We start from the raw sequence: 19,099 nt of genomic DNA, 5'->3' as shown, positions 1-19,099 counted from the left end.
GACGATATGAAGTGAACCTTGTTTTCTGATTGGCTACCTTGCTCGCTCAGGATGGCCTGCATTAGAGCCCGCATTCGTCGAGCGGATTCACAAAGTTCGTAAGTTTTGGACCATAGCGGCGATGGAGTCTGATAGACAGTTTGATGTACAGTCGAAAGAAAACGTGTACGACTCTCGTGGGTTTATTTTGCTACAGTTAAAGTTGGCTTTCTTTCCCGACTCTCGAAATAAATAATTCGTTCTTGATTCATAGTAAAGCGAAGTCTTTTGGCTATACGGTATTATGAATCTTTTGTTAACCTTTTGTTAACCGTCTCGGTCCACAAAGACGCAAAAAAAGATCTCGGCCAATATCCAGCCATCCTTAACTCGCGCATGTTCAATAACGTATATTTAGTGGAACCTGCGTTGGAATGGCCTCTCCATTCGGAAACCGCGAACACGGACTGGGTTTCCTAAGTCTAACTTCCACGGTAATAATTGTTGTTATTGTATCTCGCATCTGATAGGTGGGACTGGTTTAATTGGCCTTAGAGGACAAAAAGGCCTTCCTGGCATTACTGGTGTCAATGGACCTCCAGGCTCTTCAGGAACACCTGGTGATCAGGGCCCAACTGGGGAAGCAGGTGCTCGCGGAGAGAGGGGAGATATGGGACCACTAGGACCTAGAGGACCCAAAGGTTTAGTGGGACGTCCTGGTTTTAACGGAATTATTGGAGTAAAAGGCGAACAGGGTGAGTCGCAGAATTAAAAGATATGTGCAAAGCCACTGTTCTCCTCGTTACATTTTTTGTATTGTACAACATCGCTATGTGGCCGTCGCCGCCACAGATTTCAAAATTTTCCCAACAACGTGCGAATGATTCATCGCGACATTCCATTGGACTGCGTTTTGGTGTCCCTTTTCCCGATGTTCCAAATGTGTAAGATCGAAGCACGTGTTTAGATCCTTTAACCCCTGAAAGCGATCGGCATCCAATTTCTCCTTTCGATATCAACTTTGAATCAAACATCGAGGTCAAGAGAACAGATGAAATGATCACTAACTAAAACAGCTCGCTATTGTTAAACAAATTCTCCTTTTCAGCTTCTGAGAAAATGTATAAAGGACAGTATGGAGAATGAGCATACTGATGTAAAGGGTTAACTTTATCCTTCTTTTTTCCTTAAGGGAGCAATGGCACCATTGGTAGCCAGGGCACAACAGGCGAGCCAGGCAACCCTGGGCCGAAAGGTGAACAAGGACCAACCACCATCACTCCAGGACCAAGGGGTGAGAAGGGACGCCCTGGACTGCCAGGAATCCCTGGCCTGGAAGGAATCCCGGGCGAGACAGGACCCCAAGGTAATTGGAAAGTTATTTTTTCCACGAGGCAGACAGATATGGCTGAGAGCCTGGACAGAAACGTTTTTGAGTCACGAAACGACGTGTAAATACAAATACAAGATATTTTTGTACTCCCCAGCCTTAACGAGCTGTCGAAGCAGTCTTGTTTTAGGGTTTAGGAATGTACGTCAGCTACCTCGTCCGGAAAGGGGATGCTACATTCATTTCCTTTTTAACTCAAAGCGATTTACTGTTTATTTTGCACATTTCCAAGCCATCACTTATCACCATAGTATTCATCAGTATCAAGCTCGTGAACTACGTTGGCACTTGTGATGTCTTTTGTTCCTTTGTCTTTTCAAGGCCCTCCTGGCAACCTTCAAGGCCCGAAGGGTAACAATGGTCTGCCCGGTCTACCATCAGAGAAAAAAGGACCAAGGGGCGAAACAGGACTTCCAGGAGAAGAGGGAATTCCAGGCTTCCCCGGAGACCAGGGGTTACCTGGTCAACCAGGCCCCACGGGTATCATAGGTAAGGCAGCAACAGGTGAAGGTTACCACTTGGTGGTCCACAGCCAATCTACTGAAATACCTGACTGTCCGCTGAATCTGACTAGACTGTGGACTGGCTACAGTTTGCTGTACGTTCAAGGTCACGATACTTCTCATGGACAAGATCTCGGTGCGTCTGGATCGTGTATGAGACGTTTCACCACCATGCCATACCTTTTTTGTAACATAAACCAACAGTGCTACTACGCTTCGAGAAACGATTACAGTTATTGGCTGACCACAGATATACAGATTCCCATGATGCCAATCAGTGCTCCCGCTGTTGAGCCGTTTGTCAGTAGGTGTGCTGTGTGTGAGGCACCTGGGCCTGTTGTTGCCACTCATAGTCAATCCACACAAAACCCAGACTGTCCTGCCGGCTGGCAAGCCATTTGGAATGGATTCAGCTTCTTGATGGTAAGCCACTTTAAATACGTTAGTTAAAGCATCCTTTCAAGCACTTTACTTCTACAAGCGGCTGAAGTGGCTCATAGGACCAGACTAGCGTATTTTTTTGTGGAAGCCAATTTATACACCTCAAGGACTTTAATTTGTTCAACAACTGGTTGTTTCACGTATCTGTCGATAGAACCTCTTAGGGCCGGTTATTTACTCGAAATATAAGCCTAACCACGGTTTTACACAATTAGTGGGCCTTAGTCTTTCTCCACAAGAGGGTTGAACTAATGAAATAAACGTCCTTCCACTGCTAGCCTTTGGTCCTCTTGACACTGTTCATAAAAAAAATTCAGATAAATTGTTCATCTGATATGAGGATCGTTTGGGACGCAGTCTCGTTGAACATTGGCTGAACTTTGTTTAAATGTTCGGTCTTTTTAGGGAACTTTTAAAAGTTCCGATGTTTTTAGTGCATTGAACATGCCAGTACTGACCTTTGTTTCTTCAAGGAGCTTAAGCTCCTAGTATCTCCTAAATTTGATTTGGAGGTCTATCTCTCGCCGCACATGCAAAATCACAACGCGTGGTTCACCAACAGCTGCAGCTAAGATTGTCGTCTAAATTATTTATCTGAGTTTAGAATGCCTTTAAGCTTAACTCTTAATTGTTCAATATCGTTTGGAGATGGACGAGAGAGGAGTTCGACTTCGCCACGTCACAGATTGAGGCCAGGTTGCTAAACAACATTCAAAATGGCGGCGTCCTAACTTGACTTACATTCGAAGACAAATTTCCAAAGAGGTGGTTTCTCTTTGGTCACATGCGTATATGTCCTTTTCGGTGGTGGAGATGATAAAGGACATGCTTTCTGGGGCATATATCATCATTTATGCTTGTTTTTTTCCTGCTCCTCTTTTCAGCACACTGGTGCTGGTGGAAGTGGTAGTGGTCAATCGCTTTCCTCTCCGGGATCTTGTCTCAGAACTTTCCGTCACAATCCTTTCTTTGAATGCCATGGTCGTGGTACCTGTCACTATTTCGCTAACAAATACAGCTTCTGGCTCTCCACCGTTGGACAGATGTTCGTTGCACAGACGCCAGAGACCCTAAAACCTGGAAATCTCCTGAGTCGTGTCAGCCGTTGTACTGTTTGTTACCGGGTTGCCAGCAAAAAGAAGAAGCGTCGTCATGCCTTGTACCCCAGAGTGTTACCAGTACAGAAGAAACTTTCTTCAGCGTCACTGAAGCTTCAATCAGCGGCGCAGCGGCTGTCACGTCAGTCGTAGGTAATAATGACAACTTGGATTCGGACCTGACTATGACCAATATAAAACAAATTGAATTTTTAATAATCTTTTTCTTGCCTCGACACAAATGCTCCTAGTCAAAATAAGCTATTTGTGACAGTTTTGTACTTGTTAAAAGCCGTTTCACCAAATCTTAAACCCTTTCAGTTGAGTACTGCTGCTTCAATGCCAAGAATGTCCAGATTGGAATATAAAAAAGCTCACTAAATGGGAGCAAAAATAGTTATAGCGTATTTACTTTTTAACCACCTCGTAGTATAATGATTAGTTCTTGTGAAAGCACGTTTCATAGTCATTACAAAAATACTGCGTCACTAGGACATGGAACAATTGCCATGGTACGTATTTGCTAGGAAAAGTACCATTGTTTGCTACCAATTTGCATTGCAGTTGTGTTTGAGGTTGTTAGTTTGTGATACGTGAAAGTTTGGAGTACTTTTCTCTCAGGAATTTAAGTTGAAAATGATAATATTTGCCTTTATCTTTAGTTTAGTCAAAACAATTTTTTGTTTTGTTTTGTCTGTTTGACCGTTTTTGAGGCTAATTTAAAAAAAAAAAAAAAAAAAAGGTTCAAAACTTCGAATGGTTTAGCGTCCTTTTAGTAGCACCATTTCCACAATCTCTGTATTTTAATGAGATTATAGTAGCCTAGCCGCTTGACTTACCTAATTTTTTTCCTCTTATTTATGTTTAATTTTGAAGCCATAGCTCAAGTTTCGTTTGTAATCTCAAATCAACGTTTGTTGTGTGGCCAAAGCGTTACAAACTTGCGGTACGGATTACCTGTCCGGCATTTATTAATACCTCTTTATCACAATTATAACTTTATTGAAAGACGTTTTTCGTTTTTTCCTAGTACTTTTGTACCATAAATAGCCCCGATATTCGGTCAAACTTAAGTTGGTCGGGCGATGGTTTACCGACTCTCCACCTATTGTCCGCCAATTCCCCGTTAGTCTAATGTACACCGAGCTGCCGATCGATTATCGATTACGTATCGAATGAGGCTACCTCAAGTATATTTCTTAGAACCGGACAGGTCATCTCAAAATCCGTAGTTTCTATACTTTTGAGCACAATGTCGTCTTCCTTTGACATTTTTTCGCATCACAGAAACATTTGAAACTGCAAATGCTCTGGTTAAAAAATTCATAGGAGACAAAAAATGACTGGCGGCAGTGAGGATCAGGGAGTTATTTACCCTGACTTTTTTAAAAGCTGGAAAATCTAATGGTATCAATGACTTTCTTCAAGCGAAAGTATTTAGTTTCCACAAATATTTTTATAGTTTCCAACCCAAGCATTCGAGCACAAAAGTCGAAAGACTGTTTCAAATTTTGCTAACAGAACGATAACAAAAACATAAAAGACAACAGTTCGGAACGACTTCTCGTTTTCCCCAATTTTCATGTCGTATAGGTTCAGTTAAAATCTTAACATGTTCAGTTTGGGGAAGTAAAAGGGGAAGGTCGTTTGACAAGCACAGTTGTTTTTCAGTGTTAGAAATATATTTTAAAATTTTAATTTCCCTCTCAAGTAATAGTCTTTCATTGGAATGTCACACAACAGAGTGTTGCGTGACATCCAAACATCGCCACACGATTAGGTTGTAATTCAGGGTCTTAAAACGCTAGTTTTGTCATATTTGTTAGATAAAATGAATCGGATCGAAATTCCTAATTAGACTATTAGATCCTATAAGACATAATAATAGTAGATTTTTTTCTATAATAAGCTTAATAATCTTTTGAATGCATTTACGAACTGTATATTTTAAACTTGTGTTAGCTATTAGATTTTTTTAATTGTAAAATTAAGGTCATAATGTTGATTGCAATTTGGGGTATCATTAATAAAATTGTTTTACTGTACTGCGTTAACTGGTTGTTCTTATTTCAAATTTTGTATGAGCTAAAAGACCTTCGTCAGTACGAAAGATTCATCTAAATCGTCATGTTTAAGTTCGTAAACGTAAACAAAGATTTCTCTCCACACGTTAACGATCCACCGCCCCAACTTATAATTTTTCGCCAAATCCACACGCAAATGATAGGAAAGTCGCAAATACATTACTGAAGAATAAAACGAGGCCGCCTGGGAGCCAAAATTGCCATGAAATCTTGGCTAAGGATGCGACCGCAGCAAACCTCTCCCCGACTCGTTTCAGATCTTCCTGCGGGCAGAGAAACGTGCGTCCTGCAGCGCTAATAAGGTCCATGAAAGCAAAAAGACACAGAAACTTGGTTAAAATCTTTTACTATCCAGCCATTATGCCATTATGACAAACAAGCTTAGTATAAAAGGATCTCTTTTTTATGGGAAAAATTGTGTCGTTTGTCTTGACTGTTTTCAAGATGTACATTTGGACTGCGTTACGATTCAATTGCGATATTTTATAAAAATGCAACCAGGAATTTCCAAAGTGTACATACAAGCCATAGTAGAAGCAATTAAGTTTTTTGAGTAACAAAAGGGATGATCCCAAGTGGGAAAGAAAGTTCGGATCAATATCAGTATCTGGGCAACTGCCCACCTACCCCTCCCCTAACCCAACATTAACCTCAAATTGTTGTCAATTGACTGTGGTTGATTTAGGGGAGGGGTAGGTGGGCAGTTGCCTAGAGTTGCCTACTGATATTGATCCGAAAGTTCTATCTTTCCTACTGGCATAGCCAATCAGGACACAGATTTGTTTCTCTTTGCCTGCCAGTATTCCATTCACGCATTTGGATTGGTTCTTACCTATGGTCTATTGGAGAAGAGATGCACAGATGATATATAAAACAAATACAATCCATTGTTGTCATGGTTATGTTTAGCAAAATATCACAGAGGACGTCCAGTGTGGTAAGAACATCAGTGACACACTTGGCTGCACCTTGTGTATCATTTTTAGTTCTCACCACATTTTGACATCATTACTCTTTTGTTTCTGACTATATTTTGACATCATCTGTGGTCAATTATTGAACAGAAGCATGGCAACATGGAATCTATCTTTCAATTTCATTCAATCCACTGGAGAGAAAAATGGGTAACATCACAGTAAACCAAAATAAAAGATGTCGGCTCAGTCCTAGTATTTGAGCAACAGCATTCTAGCCCCTCCTGTAACCCAACGACAATCAACTAATAATATTGTAGGGTTACTGTTGGATTGGGGGAGGGGTAGATGTGCAGTTGCTTAGATATGGACATTGATCCAAATTTTTAGGATGAATTTAACATTTAGCCAATGATAGTCAGTGTTTGTGTGCATGGACAAACAAAATAATGAGTGTTTCAACAAGCTGGCTGATGTTGGTAAACTTTGTATTTCTAAGCAATGTTACAAGCTTACATACTATATTAGAATTTTGAAACCTACAACTGCACACTACTCCTACAATACTGTCATCAATGAATGCAATGAAGAAACAGCAACACTATGCAGGGCTTATTTTAGAGACAGAATATGACCCCCTACATTCTTCATATAAGAATTCAGTAGATACTTTAAAATGTGTCATTAAATTACCTAATAGCAAAATGCTTGATTTGCACAGCAAACCAAATTTCCAAGCTGCAAATTCAGAGAGAAGCTTTTTTGTTTCAGAAATATGTATAATTTGGTATATATTATGTATAAAATATATTTTATTAACTGGTCAATTCTGGTACAATTATGTTGATTCAGCACTCTGCAATCCAAGAGTTCAATAACTTTTTCCATTAGCAGCCACCAATGGAGAAAACAAAAAGAGGCTGTAAGGCAAAACCCATTCATGAGAACTGGCACCTAGGCAGTGCTAGACTGCAGATGACAGGCTTCAGTTAAAGTGCCTGCTCCAGTCACAATAAAACCTTGTAAATAGTTCATTTTAGAGTTATATACTTAGTTGCCAAGCCTTTGATTTGGAGTGAAGCTGAAGGTGATCTTGTTGTGATAGAGACCAGTATCTAGTTAGAACGATAACAAAGTAATTCACATTTCAAAAGCAACAACATTTGTATCATAACAAGGTCACCCTTAGCCTCACTCCTGTTCAAAGGCTTGGCAACCAAGCATGCAACTGTAAAATGGATTACTCTTCACCATGTAAGTGCTCTGGAAAGTCTTTAACTTAACCCCCTATAACTATTACACCAAATATTCAAGACTTATATATCATCTGTTTACAGTTCAGAATAATTATTTTATAATACACGAGTTAAAGAAATCAATTCAATTTGAATTAGTGAATTGCCATAAATGTTTTTTCAAAAATAAGCACAGAAAATGAAGTGGAATACCATTGAAATAATTTGCCTTAATGTTAATTTCTGTTGATTACTGTTTGCTTGTGTGAGAGGAAATAAATAAATAAAATTTTAGATGATTGTAAATTCTTTGTTATAATAATATGAATGCTAAAAATCATTCTGTTACTTAATTTAAAAAATGGCACAAACTGTATGTTTCCATCTCCTTAAGCTCTTGCCAGATAAGTTGTTTCACCAATTTAGATGAAATTTCCTCCATATTTAATCCCATTTCATAGTGCCCCTTCATTTTAAAGTGAGTGAAGAATAATTAAAACAATTTTAACCCTTTAACTCCCAAGATCTCCTTAGTAATTCTCCTTACTGTCTGCCAAACAATTCTCATTATGTTAGTTTGGAGAATTTGGTATTGGATCAATTTGTAATCCCATAATTGACATTTTTCTTATTCTCATCACTTGTCTGTAGGATATTGTATAGATATAGTAAGGAGAAATTCTATCTTGGTCACTCATGGAAGTGAAAGTGTTAATAGCAGTACTGTGTTGCAGAGCTCAAGGGTTCTAAGCATATAATTTGTATAAAGCCCAGAGGGTACATCCATATGGCATAAATAAAAACAAATCTTTTGAAAAACAAACTAAAATGACATAAAATGTGGAAACCTAATGACATTTGTCCTTATGGATTAAAACGTTAACATGAATATTTACACCTCTTGTTTTAGTAGAACAATGTACAAAGAAAATATTTCATCTTCTATACCTTCTAAACCTTTAGCAGCTAAGATGAGATCTACCAAATTATTCTTGCCTAAAGGCTTGGTCACAGATCTTCCCTTTCATAAACATCAGAGCTATCTTTCAAAATATGTGTCTAAATATAAAAATATAAATGCCGACATTGGGAATCAGTCCCTAATATACATGTTCAGTAAAGAGTTGCATAAGCCAAGTTCAGAGCAGTTGTAACATTTTTTCGAGAGTAATTTTCTTCTTAGGATCAATACCTAATCTAGAGTCTCAATTTATGCAGTACTGTAATTGCCTCATATCATATATTTGAGGAAAATTTTTCTAACAGTGTTTTTGGCTACATATTTATAGCACACAATGGTTACCAATCCCTGAATCTTAAAAAAATTTACATAACAAAAGTTTTCACAAAGGAAAGTATTGTAATCAGAGAACCTAAAGCCAATATTATCTACGATCATTACTTGTAGAGTTTGATATTGAGTTACTGGCTGATACTGTCCTTGGGGTTACTGTAGCAGCTATTGATTGAAGAAGTCTTGTGCTCTGCTTGCATTTTTCCATTGGATTGAAATAACTTAATCGGCAATCTTCATCATTCCCATTCCCTTCAATCAATTCTGTTAAAAAGGAAAAGAACAGTTGTTACTAACAGTAACAGCATATCATAAATATTTAATCCAAAAATACATTGGTGATAAAAGGGAAAAGCCACATATGCTTGGTAGATTGCTTAGTGCTCTTCTATCTGGACTACATTCTGGATCACACCCTGGCCCAATCATTTTTTGTGGCCTTTAGTAACACAGTCTACTTTCATTTCAGACCTTAACAGGGTATGTTCAGGGATTAAACCATTTAAACTTCTCTGTCCAGATTTTGCCAAACATCCACACAGAGAATACTTAAACTAACTCCATAGACTGTGATCATTCTCCTTTATAAACACAGTGTGTGATACAAACCTTCCGCACTATAGCAGTTAAAAGCTGAATATCCTACTTGCACCAAGTCTTCATCACCTGGTGGGTTTGGCGGAAGATAAGGGCACTTCTGTAACACAGTCTCACAAAACTTCAAACATTGCTTTCTCTTGTGGGTCTTGTAATGATCTTCAATTTCATCAATAGCTTCAGATATTTTTGTGTAGCAAATCCAGTTCTTGTAGGCTTCCTGTGGGAATAATGATCAAATTAGTATTGTGCACTAACTCTCTAGTTTCTGACACTAATTTTTATCCAATGTTTCACAGTTTAGTAGAGCTTTTAATGGCTTTTGATCTCTCACACTGTCAATTCAATTTTCCAGAATACAACGATTTAGTCCTGCATCTTTCTGTGGTAATTAATTCCCAACACATATGCAAAGATCTTGGAAATCTTCCACTGCAACCCATAATTGTAACTGACACATCAATTTAGATGCATATCTCCCACAATCAACAAACAGATACGTGTATTTTTTTCATGTTATAGATCCCACATTAAAATGAAGATAAAAAGACTCAAGTCTTTTTTTTTAAATAGAGAAGTTGGGGGTAACACATACAGTTGTGGAAAAGGATCAGAGATTATCCCATAGTGCATAGCATGATGTGAAGTCTGCACAAGACATTCTCTTCCAAGAGTAATTAAAATCCTGGCTCACATATTTCTAACTTTTAACCCTGACAGTGATAAGCATCTAACTTCTTCCAACAGCATCATCCCTGAATCAAACAGTAAGGTTATGAGAATATAGGGAATGATCGCAAATTCAAGATCCTCTAAATTTGTTAGAGAAATTCTATTTGTAATTACTATAAAAATGTATAGAGAACAGTATGGAAAACTTGCATACTGATGTGAGGGTGTTGGTGGTTAATCAATGGACCAGTTATGATAAAAGCTGAAGACTGTGTTTAAAATCATACAGTGTGACGCTGAAAAAAGAAAATAGTTCTTATTCCATCTGTTGACTTTAAAAAACATATCTTTGACTAAATTGTCCAATAGAACCATTTTTCCAAAGGAAATATAATATGAATCACTTGGAATAGCATGGGTGGACAATACAGAAAATTATTGTTAATCTAATTGTCATCATTATTATTATGACAAAATAAGAAAGTATAAAAAAATTATTCCATGACTCTTCAATCTATATAATACCATATGAACTTTATGTATAATGGTGGAAATAATTTCTCCTTTCATTTTATCTGTGCAGTTAAAGCATACACTCTTTGTGATCAATCTCATTTACTGTATTAATTACTTTACAATTCATTTGGTTTGTTTACATTGTACATGAGTGTAATTCTCTCACCAACATCAGCTAAAAAATTCCAAGAGGCCTTACACAGAACTCAGATTTTTGTGATACTTTGTAAATCACTGAATAATTTCATCCTTCATTTTAAAATAAATTTCAAGCATCCTTATAGTGATCATTTTCAAAATCCTCACCATCATCATGATAATTATTACCATTATTAAATATTACTTCATGGTAAAAAAAAATTACTTAGCATAGAAAGAACATGTACTGTAGCTTAAAAAAAACAAATCAATGTACATCAATTTCTGTGTCAGGCAAAAATGAAATTTAAATTAAAATAATTCAAGTTGAATGGGAATTTTCTTTATTTAAGAATAACAACACTTGAGGAGAACAAGGAAAAAATAAAGATTGAGGAAAGAGTACTATTTTTACCTTGTACATTTTGAAATAATTTTCTGAACCTGTGTTTATAAATATTTCCCAATTTAAAGTAAAACCTTAGTACATGACAATTAACAAAATGGAACAAGCAACCTGGGGGTTCAGTAATACAATATAGTTGGCCAAAAAAAATAAAAGGCTGAACATTACTTAAATCAAATCAAAACAGATGTTTAAATATTTGCCCTTAAACCTTTAGAAGCCATTAAAGCTGAACATAAACTCCTTACTGATAGACAAGTATGAAATTAAGTATACAGGCTCTATATCACAATAGCAATCACTGTTATAAATATGGCTTTAAATTTTTACTTGTAAATAGCTTATCCTTACACCAGAATGGCAGCTTTTTTGTTTTAAGAATTACAGGACGCTGCAATTTTTTTCTTGACAATATTGTTAGAACAATCTTTTCTCCATGGGCTTTTATACATTGAAATTTAATGGCTAAAATGCATGTACTCTATACACGCATCTTTACCTCTATTTATTTCACCCAAAGAGGAGTTTGTTAGAATCCTCTGCAAAGCTTTGAGAGGAAACTATACAAACAAATAAAGCAACCATTGTACATGTACTTTTGGTACAGAAAGTTAAGACTATTGACACTATACACCATGAATTTTGAGAATATTTAAATTTTTGTTAAAGGGAAAGCCATAAAATTGGATCTTTGTTCAAGATAAGATTATCATCTCATAATCATTAGCATAACACAATGATTTTTTTTCTGAAGCAGAAAAGGATTGTAAAATTGAAAGGTTTACTTGAGAAATAATATTTGTGTTTTAGGGCTCCTTAAACTAGCGAATTAAAATTACAATATTATACTTTTTTTCTGATGGAGAAGGCAGGTGAAGACAAGAGTAATTTTGTATTTGAAATTAGGACTCCACTCATTTAAATGTGGTGGGTGGCTCTGAGTGGTTTAAGGTTTAAATCAAGTGAAATTAAAGAGGTTTCAATCTTAAAATGGGTTATCACTTCTGCACCCCATGGATGCCAAAATTTTCAATTTTTAAATGAAATAAAAAAACTTATGTTACCGGGGTAATTAATGAAAGACTCTCCCCAAGTGGAAAGCAAAAGTGTGCTACACGAATTTGACAATCTCAAATCTCTCAAGTTACAAATATACTGAATAAAAAGTATATATTGTGACATACTAAACTCTGAATTAACTGTTACAAACGTGTTATCTTTTTTCGTTTTTTTTTCCCTAAATAATCAGATTTCCTTTCATCTCACTTTAGGAGAATTTGGTGAAAGCTTAATGGAAGACATAGCATAAACAAAGACACTTAAATTTCATTTACCTGATGTTAGGAGAAAATAGCACTTCGTCATAATATCCTATCAAAATTTTAATGTTTGACAGCTTGTCTCTAATAGTTTGACAAATACGGAAAATTTGCAAACCAGTGCTAAATCTAAGGTACAAATATTATCGAGGAAATCCGCAAAAAAAAAAATATTTACAGTGTATAACCACGTTAAGAAAAATCGATAACCTTTAAAGACACTGACGTGACTAAGCTGAAATTTCAAACATCGTAACTCTGATTGCTCCTCGAATCCAAACAATGATCTGAACGCCAGAAGATTAAATGCAAACACAACATTGTTGCTTCTTCAAATACAACCTGCGCGAGTTTGAGTTTCTACCCTGAATATTTGACGCACGCCAAACACTGTAAACATTGTACTTCACCTGATTGCTGGGGCGAAAATTAGGAAAAGAAAAGAGGAGAAGCGTTTTATGCTAAGTCTCCTAAAAATGGTTTAAGTAGATAAACATTTACCCAGGAAAATTTTTTTAGCGAGGATATCAAACACAAGAGATAAAATATTTTGTTGTACAACAAAAGAGCGCTCTTCACAGCAGGGTGTACTATTAGTCTCGCGTATTTTGCATTCTCGAATAGCAATATATTTTTTATGGAAATAACCTATCTTTGAGAAATGCGCTGTGCATCTGTTTGCCGTTGAAGAGGAGCGAATTTATTGACACGGATATTTTTTCTTTGTGTGTGTAGACCTTGCGGTTCTTCAAAGACGGCAGACAATGTGAAGGTTAAAACAGTATTAGAAGCGATAGTACTTAGAGATTGTTGATGCAGTTAAATAGTCTTTAGGCCGCGATTGTGACATTTCTTTAATCCTATTCTATTCAAAAGTGATCATGGGGAATGTCTTTTTTTTTGTTTGAGACGAGGAAGCCAATTCATGTCAGCTGCGCGGTTAAAACTGCGCGAACGCTTGAGTCACGAATGAAAATAAAAAAAGGGTTCATTGAAAAAACGTAAAATCATCGTTTCTAAATTGTGGTCGATTATTGGCCTTTTTAACATGAAATGCAATAAATGTGATTTCGTCGTTGTTTGGTTCAAATACATCGAGGAAAAACGATTTACCGGAACAATTAAAAAATATATTTACTTTCCTCATTTTGTGGTACTTTACTCGACGTAAAAACAGCTTCAAACGTGAATACGACGTGATTTGTAGCAGCAGGGAGGTTCTGAATTTCCTTCCACCTGCTTGAGACTTTTTGAATAAAGGAGGTACAAACGTAAATGCACAAATAGCGCCTTGTCCGTTTTAATTCCTTTTGCCTCCATTCACAGACCTCAAACTCTCTTTTAGGAGCGTGCCTAAATTATGGAACCGAAAGAAGACGTCACGAACGAAGGTCGCAGTGATTTTTCACGCTCTGTGTTCACCATCAAAACAACTGAATGATAATAAAAACCTGATAAACAAAAGCAGAGCTCCGCTGTTCTTTCTAATTTCTTAACAGAGAATTTGATTAATTCAAGGAGTGAGAAAAAAAAAATCTTTTCAATCGTCGTAAACTAAGTGGCCCAGTGCGGCGAATAAGGGTTTGACAAAGTTATTTTCACATTATAGTGTTATAGCCAGCGTGATCGGACACGGGGAAATGAAATAAAAACGATCGCTGAAGTCCTGAAGCAGGTTAGCCTATAAAGCGTACAATGGACTGCGACAAATATACGAAGAACTGCAAACATTAAGCGTTTGCGTCCTTCATTAAAAGGACATAATGTAAATTTGTGCGTTTAAATTACTTACCAGACAGCCGCGGCATGTTGATGCTGTAGAGTATGTGTACGTTTCCCAGTTTTCCCCACAATCGATACGCTGTAAAATTCCTTCAAAATTATTGTAGTTTCTTTCAGCCTCTTTGTCCTTCTTTTGTAGTAAGCTTATGCTTTGCCACTCTTGGCAAATAGTTCTGTTTTTCAAAATTCCATTCAAAGGAAAAGACGAACAAAATTCCATGCCGTATGAGGTATCTTCCGTGCGGTTCTCACAATCCACACAAATACAAGCTGCTTCAGTCCAGCATTTCGAAGAGGTATTTAGTGGCATTCCGCAACAACGGCGATACTTGCTATCGATCTCTCCGTCAACACCCGATATTGCAGTGCGAGTGAAAGGCATTAAGAAAACTAGGAGACACAACGAAACAGGGACCCGAATTACGAGTTCCTTGTAGTTAAACAACTGTCGACGGCTTCTACTCCATGCCAAGAGGACTCCCACTTCTGTTGCCCGCATAAGCGATCCGACGCATTGAGAATTGACCACGTAGATGAAGATTCAAACGGAGCCGCAAAACGTCTTGAAATCTTGCGAGAATCATACGAGGTCGAAATAAAAATTCGTGTTCCTTGAACGTGGCACTATGCGTGTGAGAAAATTCGAACCGAGCGCGGCCTCAATTTGTGACAGAACAATCAATGAAATCTTTGTTCTTTAGACACGGCTGTTACTTTCGTATTTAACATCCAAAGATTCTCCTAAAGATCTCCTCTGCTGACAACTGACTCCAATTCAGAAATTTGTAAACAAGTCTGTTAGTATGAGCGGAAATGAGCAGCAAATTTTTTCCTCTGAGACCGAGACAAACAACGCATGTGCCGTGACAGTTGTCACTATTTGTCCCTTGAGTATTGGGAAATAATTGGATATTTATAACTCACCTAGCGGGATTCGTCATAAGTAAAATATCCGGAAAGAAACGCCGATACTGACGACAATACACCATGACAAAGCAAAAGAAGTAAGGAAGATGTTCAAAAGATGACAAAATGTTTTCCTTATCAATAAACGAGACCAAGAAAATTCAATTTTATAGGTATAAATTGGTTGCCTAGTCCGTAACCTTGGACATTTCGCACTGAATGGGCAATTGTTTAGAAGTACCAGAGCCTTGTTTCTCTGATATTAGAATGTTTCGCTCTTTTCTTTTCATGCTGCTATCGAACCTGCGGAGAATTATCTTATCCCTTTTTTTTCCCCTTTTTTTTTTAATTCCCCTTTATCGAGGCCTGAGGTTGTTCGAAGAAAACGAATTCAACATTTGCTATCATTCGTCCAGGCAATATTTTTTCAACCTAGGACTGTTCTAGATCAAAATCTCATTTTTGGAATACCAACTTGAATTGCCCCGCTGTTTATCGTTACGATAAGGTGGTACCGTGGCAATAATAGATTCAAGAAGCTTTTAATATTTTGTTACGGCGTACGACTGATCCAATTTATTAATTTTTTTTAAGTGTATTATTTTCGAGTTCTTTCCTTTAGTTTCTAGGATCTGCAGGTAACTGATCATTTTCATAACAATTGTAGATTCACTCACAAAACCTCTCAGGAAACCTCTGCTGAATGTCTTTAGTTCAATCTGGCTTATTGTAACTTTTGTAAAATTTCACAAATGCTGTAATTGTATCATCCAATTGTGATGAAAGACTTCTTCAAATTGGAGGTCATTTGCAGTCGAATAATTTTTTTTTTGTCCGCAGAAAAAGTGATGGATCAAAATTCCATGACTATCATCGACGCCACTTAATGTTAAATTTTGAATTCAATAATTATTTGGTCAGTAAATTTGCAGCTCCAAAAGTTAGCTCTGAAAACATTTAGCAAATTTGCATTCTATCGGCTGCCAATGCAAATGTTTTTCATGCACACTTTACATAAAACAAGTTGATATTCTCTTGGTTAGGAATATTCTTTTTTACGTTATCTAAATTTGATAATGCCATAAGACGTAGATACGACCGATCAAATGTATAGCTACTTAAAAGTTACTCTCTTTTTAAAAGCATTCTTTTTTATCTTCGTTTTTGCCCAACATAGGCTTTTAAGTTTCAGCTTAGGAGACTAGGCAACCACTCCTTGTACAATTAATTATCAGGAAGTGGATTATCTTATTATATCTTATCTTATTAAAATTATTAGCCGAGCGCTCTTCCAAACGCAAGTTGTTACGCTCAAATCTGATTATATTGAAACATCTAAACAGGACGTCACACCCAACTGCTGATTTTAAATAAATGAATGAACCTTTGTTTCAATTTACAGATACAAACATAGAATACACCTTGTATGTTGGATACGTTTCTTGAAAGATGTTGCATGAGGTCTGGGATTCACGGAAAAATTGTCCGTCGTCAAATTTTAAGGGAAAAACTCAATGGAATACTGCCTGAGCAAACCAAAACAAAAATTTGGTCTGCAAACTAAAAGGGTAAATAAAAAATTTACTCTAACCAGGGTTAGTTACCGAGGAAATAACAGAAATGATAGAAGACTATCTCTCCTGTCACATACCCTTCATTGGAGCAAATGCATCTAAAAAAAAACTAATTTCAAGACGTAAGTAATTCTTGTTGACTTTTAAAAACGAAATAAAAACAATAAAATTCCCATCACATCCGTCAACAGAATGTTTCTCCTTAATATGACCCCCCAAAAATAAGAAAAGAAATGATGGATGACTCGTTCTTTTCCCCTATTTTTGAAATCAATTGAAGAACGAGTGTAGCTTTTTCCCTTGTAAATGTTTCGTGGTTTCGTAAATATTTAAACAATAGATCGCACTTTCGATCGGTTCACTGGCGTAACAACCCACGAGGGATGATGAGAGGAAACAAGAAAAATTTGTTAATAACCAGCCGGTGGCGAGTGATTAACAAACTTTCCGAGCGGTCTCCAAACTGGGTTACTGCGCCGGTAAACCAATAGAAAGTGCGGTATATTTCTTTGATAAAATAAACTCTGGGTTACCGGCGCAATGGAAGATAGATTTTTGACCAATCAGGACGCCCAAAGGTCTCCTTTGTTCCATAAAAATTGTTTTTTTTTTATCAGTTTCACATCTGTTTAGCCGACCTATACGACATTTGAGGTGTGTTATTGAAGCATATTCTAATATCTGTTTGGTGGTGTCGGACATTGCTGCCATTTTGCAACAGTGCAAGACCTTAAACCATCGTTGTTGACTGCATCGATGTTTTTTTTAAGCTTGGTCAGTTCATTATTAGTAAAGTGAACTAATTTCAGCGCTGTTAAACCGTTCTCTGATCTCGAGAAAAGCTCACTTAAAATACCATTCAGATATGATAAAATTATTGTTCATGGAAAAGTGAGCACATCATTCCCTTGTTTGCTAATTTTGAGTAGCTGTGAATATTGCTGAACGAATCGGCTCACATCATGCAGATAGCATCTGCTTTAGCCTGTATTTATTTGCAATTTAGACCTATCTAATTCAGCGCATCCTGAACACTTTAAGAGTTTTGCTGGCATTTTTAATCATTCCAACAGCGGTTACTTTTTAAGTCATCGTTTATAGAGAAGTCCGCCGAAATCAGAAACAAGTCATTACTAATCAAGTTTGCTTAGAAGCGAAGAAGAAGCCGGTGAACAATAAGGGCCTATTTACACGGTACGACTTTGTCGCATGCGACAAGCTTACGACAGGCTTACGACACGAATTGTTTCGTGTAAATCAAACCTACAACTCGCTTACGACTCTTAAGTCATGTCGTAGGCCTGTCGTAAGCTTGTCGCATGCGACAAAGTCGTGCTGTGTAAATAGGCCTTAAGAAAGCCTTTCAAGTCACATATCTGCTACGTATGACAGTTATCTTGTGCTATACTCCTACCTACTTTTGGTTCTTCGTTTCTCTTTACTTTGGAAATATCTTTTCCGTCTAGCATAGGAAATTAAACACTGTCTCGTCTTTCTTAACGAGTGAACGCGTGCCTAATTTGTTTAATCCTCTCATTTACACGGTCAGAATCAGATGTTTCCGAGTAGCTTTTATGCGGATGCTGTTTAAGAAAACTTTCGAGCAGGCTGAGGAACTGAAACATAGGATATTTGGATCACGTTATGAGAATATCAAGTGATATTCTCTTGGATCACGTCGTATTGGAGTTGATACAAGTGCTGGGCAAACAAAACCGGCACAGAATTGATATAATGCAACAAGGTAATGAAAACATTGGAAAAGTAACAAATGCTTTGGTGAAATTTGATGAGATAAGACTAGGTAACATAAGATAAAATTGCATTAAATGAAAAGTTAACGGTTAAAATTTTATTCACGGCGAGGACGGAAGCGAGGAAGATATTACAGCAGTATCCCACCACTGTGAAGGGCTACTTTGATTAATTAAATACAGTATAAAGGACCACGATGGTCTCAATGGGGTGATGGTTTTTACGGCTAACGGTTAAAAATTTTGGCCATTTTACCCAAACGGTCTATATCATTCCATTGTTAGACTTTCACTCAACAAAACGAGCACTGTGACTGGTTGATTCTTAGTCACGTGCCCCTGATCAAATCCAAATGTATCGTGACCGGGATACAATTGTGCAGTTGTTGCCAGCACGCCGAATACAACAGCATATTTTTGCCACATGATTGTTGAAGGGAAAGTCTAGATATATGAAAAAGCACTTAATGCATGGACTACCTTGCGTGAAGTATTAGG

The 19,099-nt window shown here is 37.1% G+C and overlaps 2 protein-coding genes across 3 annotated transcripts in view; one reads left to right on the top strand and one right to left on the bottom strand.

Moving 5' to 3' along the window:
* LOC131776353 (collagen alpha-5(IV) chain) overlaps positions 1 to 5,464 on the top strand; it is a 37,753-nt gene extending 32,289 nt beyond the window's left edge. For both annotated transcript variants that reach the window (XM_066167941.1, XM_066167940.1), the window contains exons 39-42: positions 510 to 734; positions 1,172 to 1,345; positions 1,691 to 2,295; positions 3,198 to 5,464. In XM_066167941.1, the coding sequence (XP_066024038.1) occupies positions 510 to 734; positions 1,172 to 1,345; positions 1,691 to 2,295; positions 3,198 to 3,563 (1,370 nt within the window). In that variant the 3' untranslated portion in view covers positions 3,564 to 5,464. The remainder of the gene's footprint in view (positions 1 to 509; positions 735 to 1,171; positions 1,346 to 1,690; positions 2,296 to 3,197) is intronic.
* A 1,415-nt stretch (positions 5,465 to 6,879) lies between these two features.
* LOC131776378 (uncharacterized) lies at positions 6,880 to 15,386 on the bottom strand. The gene is made up of 4 exons (XM_066168658.1): positions 14,378 to 15,386; positions 9,547 to 9,754; positions 9,046 to 9,201; positions 6,880 to 8,702 (listed from the first exon to the last, which is right to left on the bottom strand). Exons 1-4 carry the CDS (start codon positions 14,864 to 14,866, stop codon positions 8,683 to 8,685), a joined length of 873 nt encoding a protein of 290 aa, XP_066024755.1. The 5' UTR covers positions 14,867 to 15,386; the 3' UTR covers positions 6,880 to 8,682.
* Between the last annotated feature and the right edge of the window lie 3,713 nt (positions 15,387 to 19,099).

This window comes from Pocillopora verrucosa, chromosome 6 (assembly GCF_036669915.1).
Source record: "Pocillopora verrucosa isolate sample1 chromosome 6, ASM3666991v2, whole genome shotgun sequence".
Taxonomy (NCBI): Eukaryota; Metazoa; Cnidaria; class Anthozoa; order Scleractinia; family Pocilloporidae; genus Pocillopora; species Pocillopora verrucosa.
The sequence above is the reverse complement of the archived record's forward strand: the minus strand, read 5'-3'. Positions and strand labels throughout refer to the sequence as shown.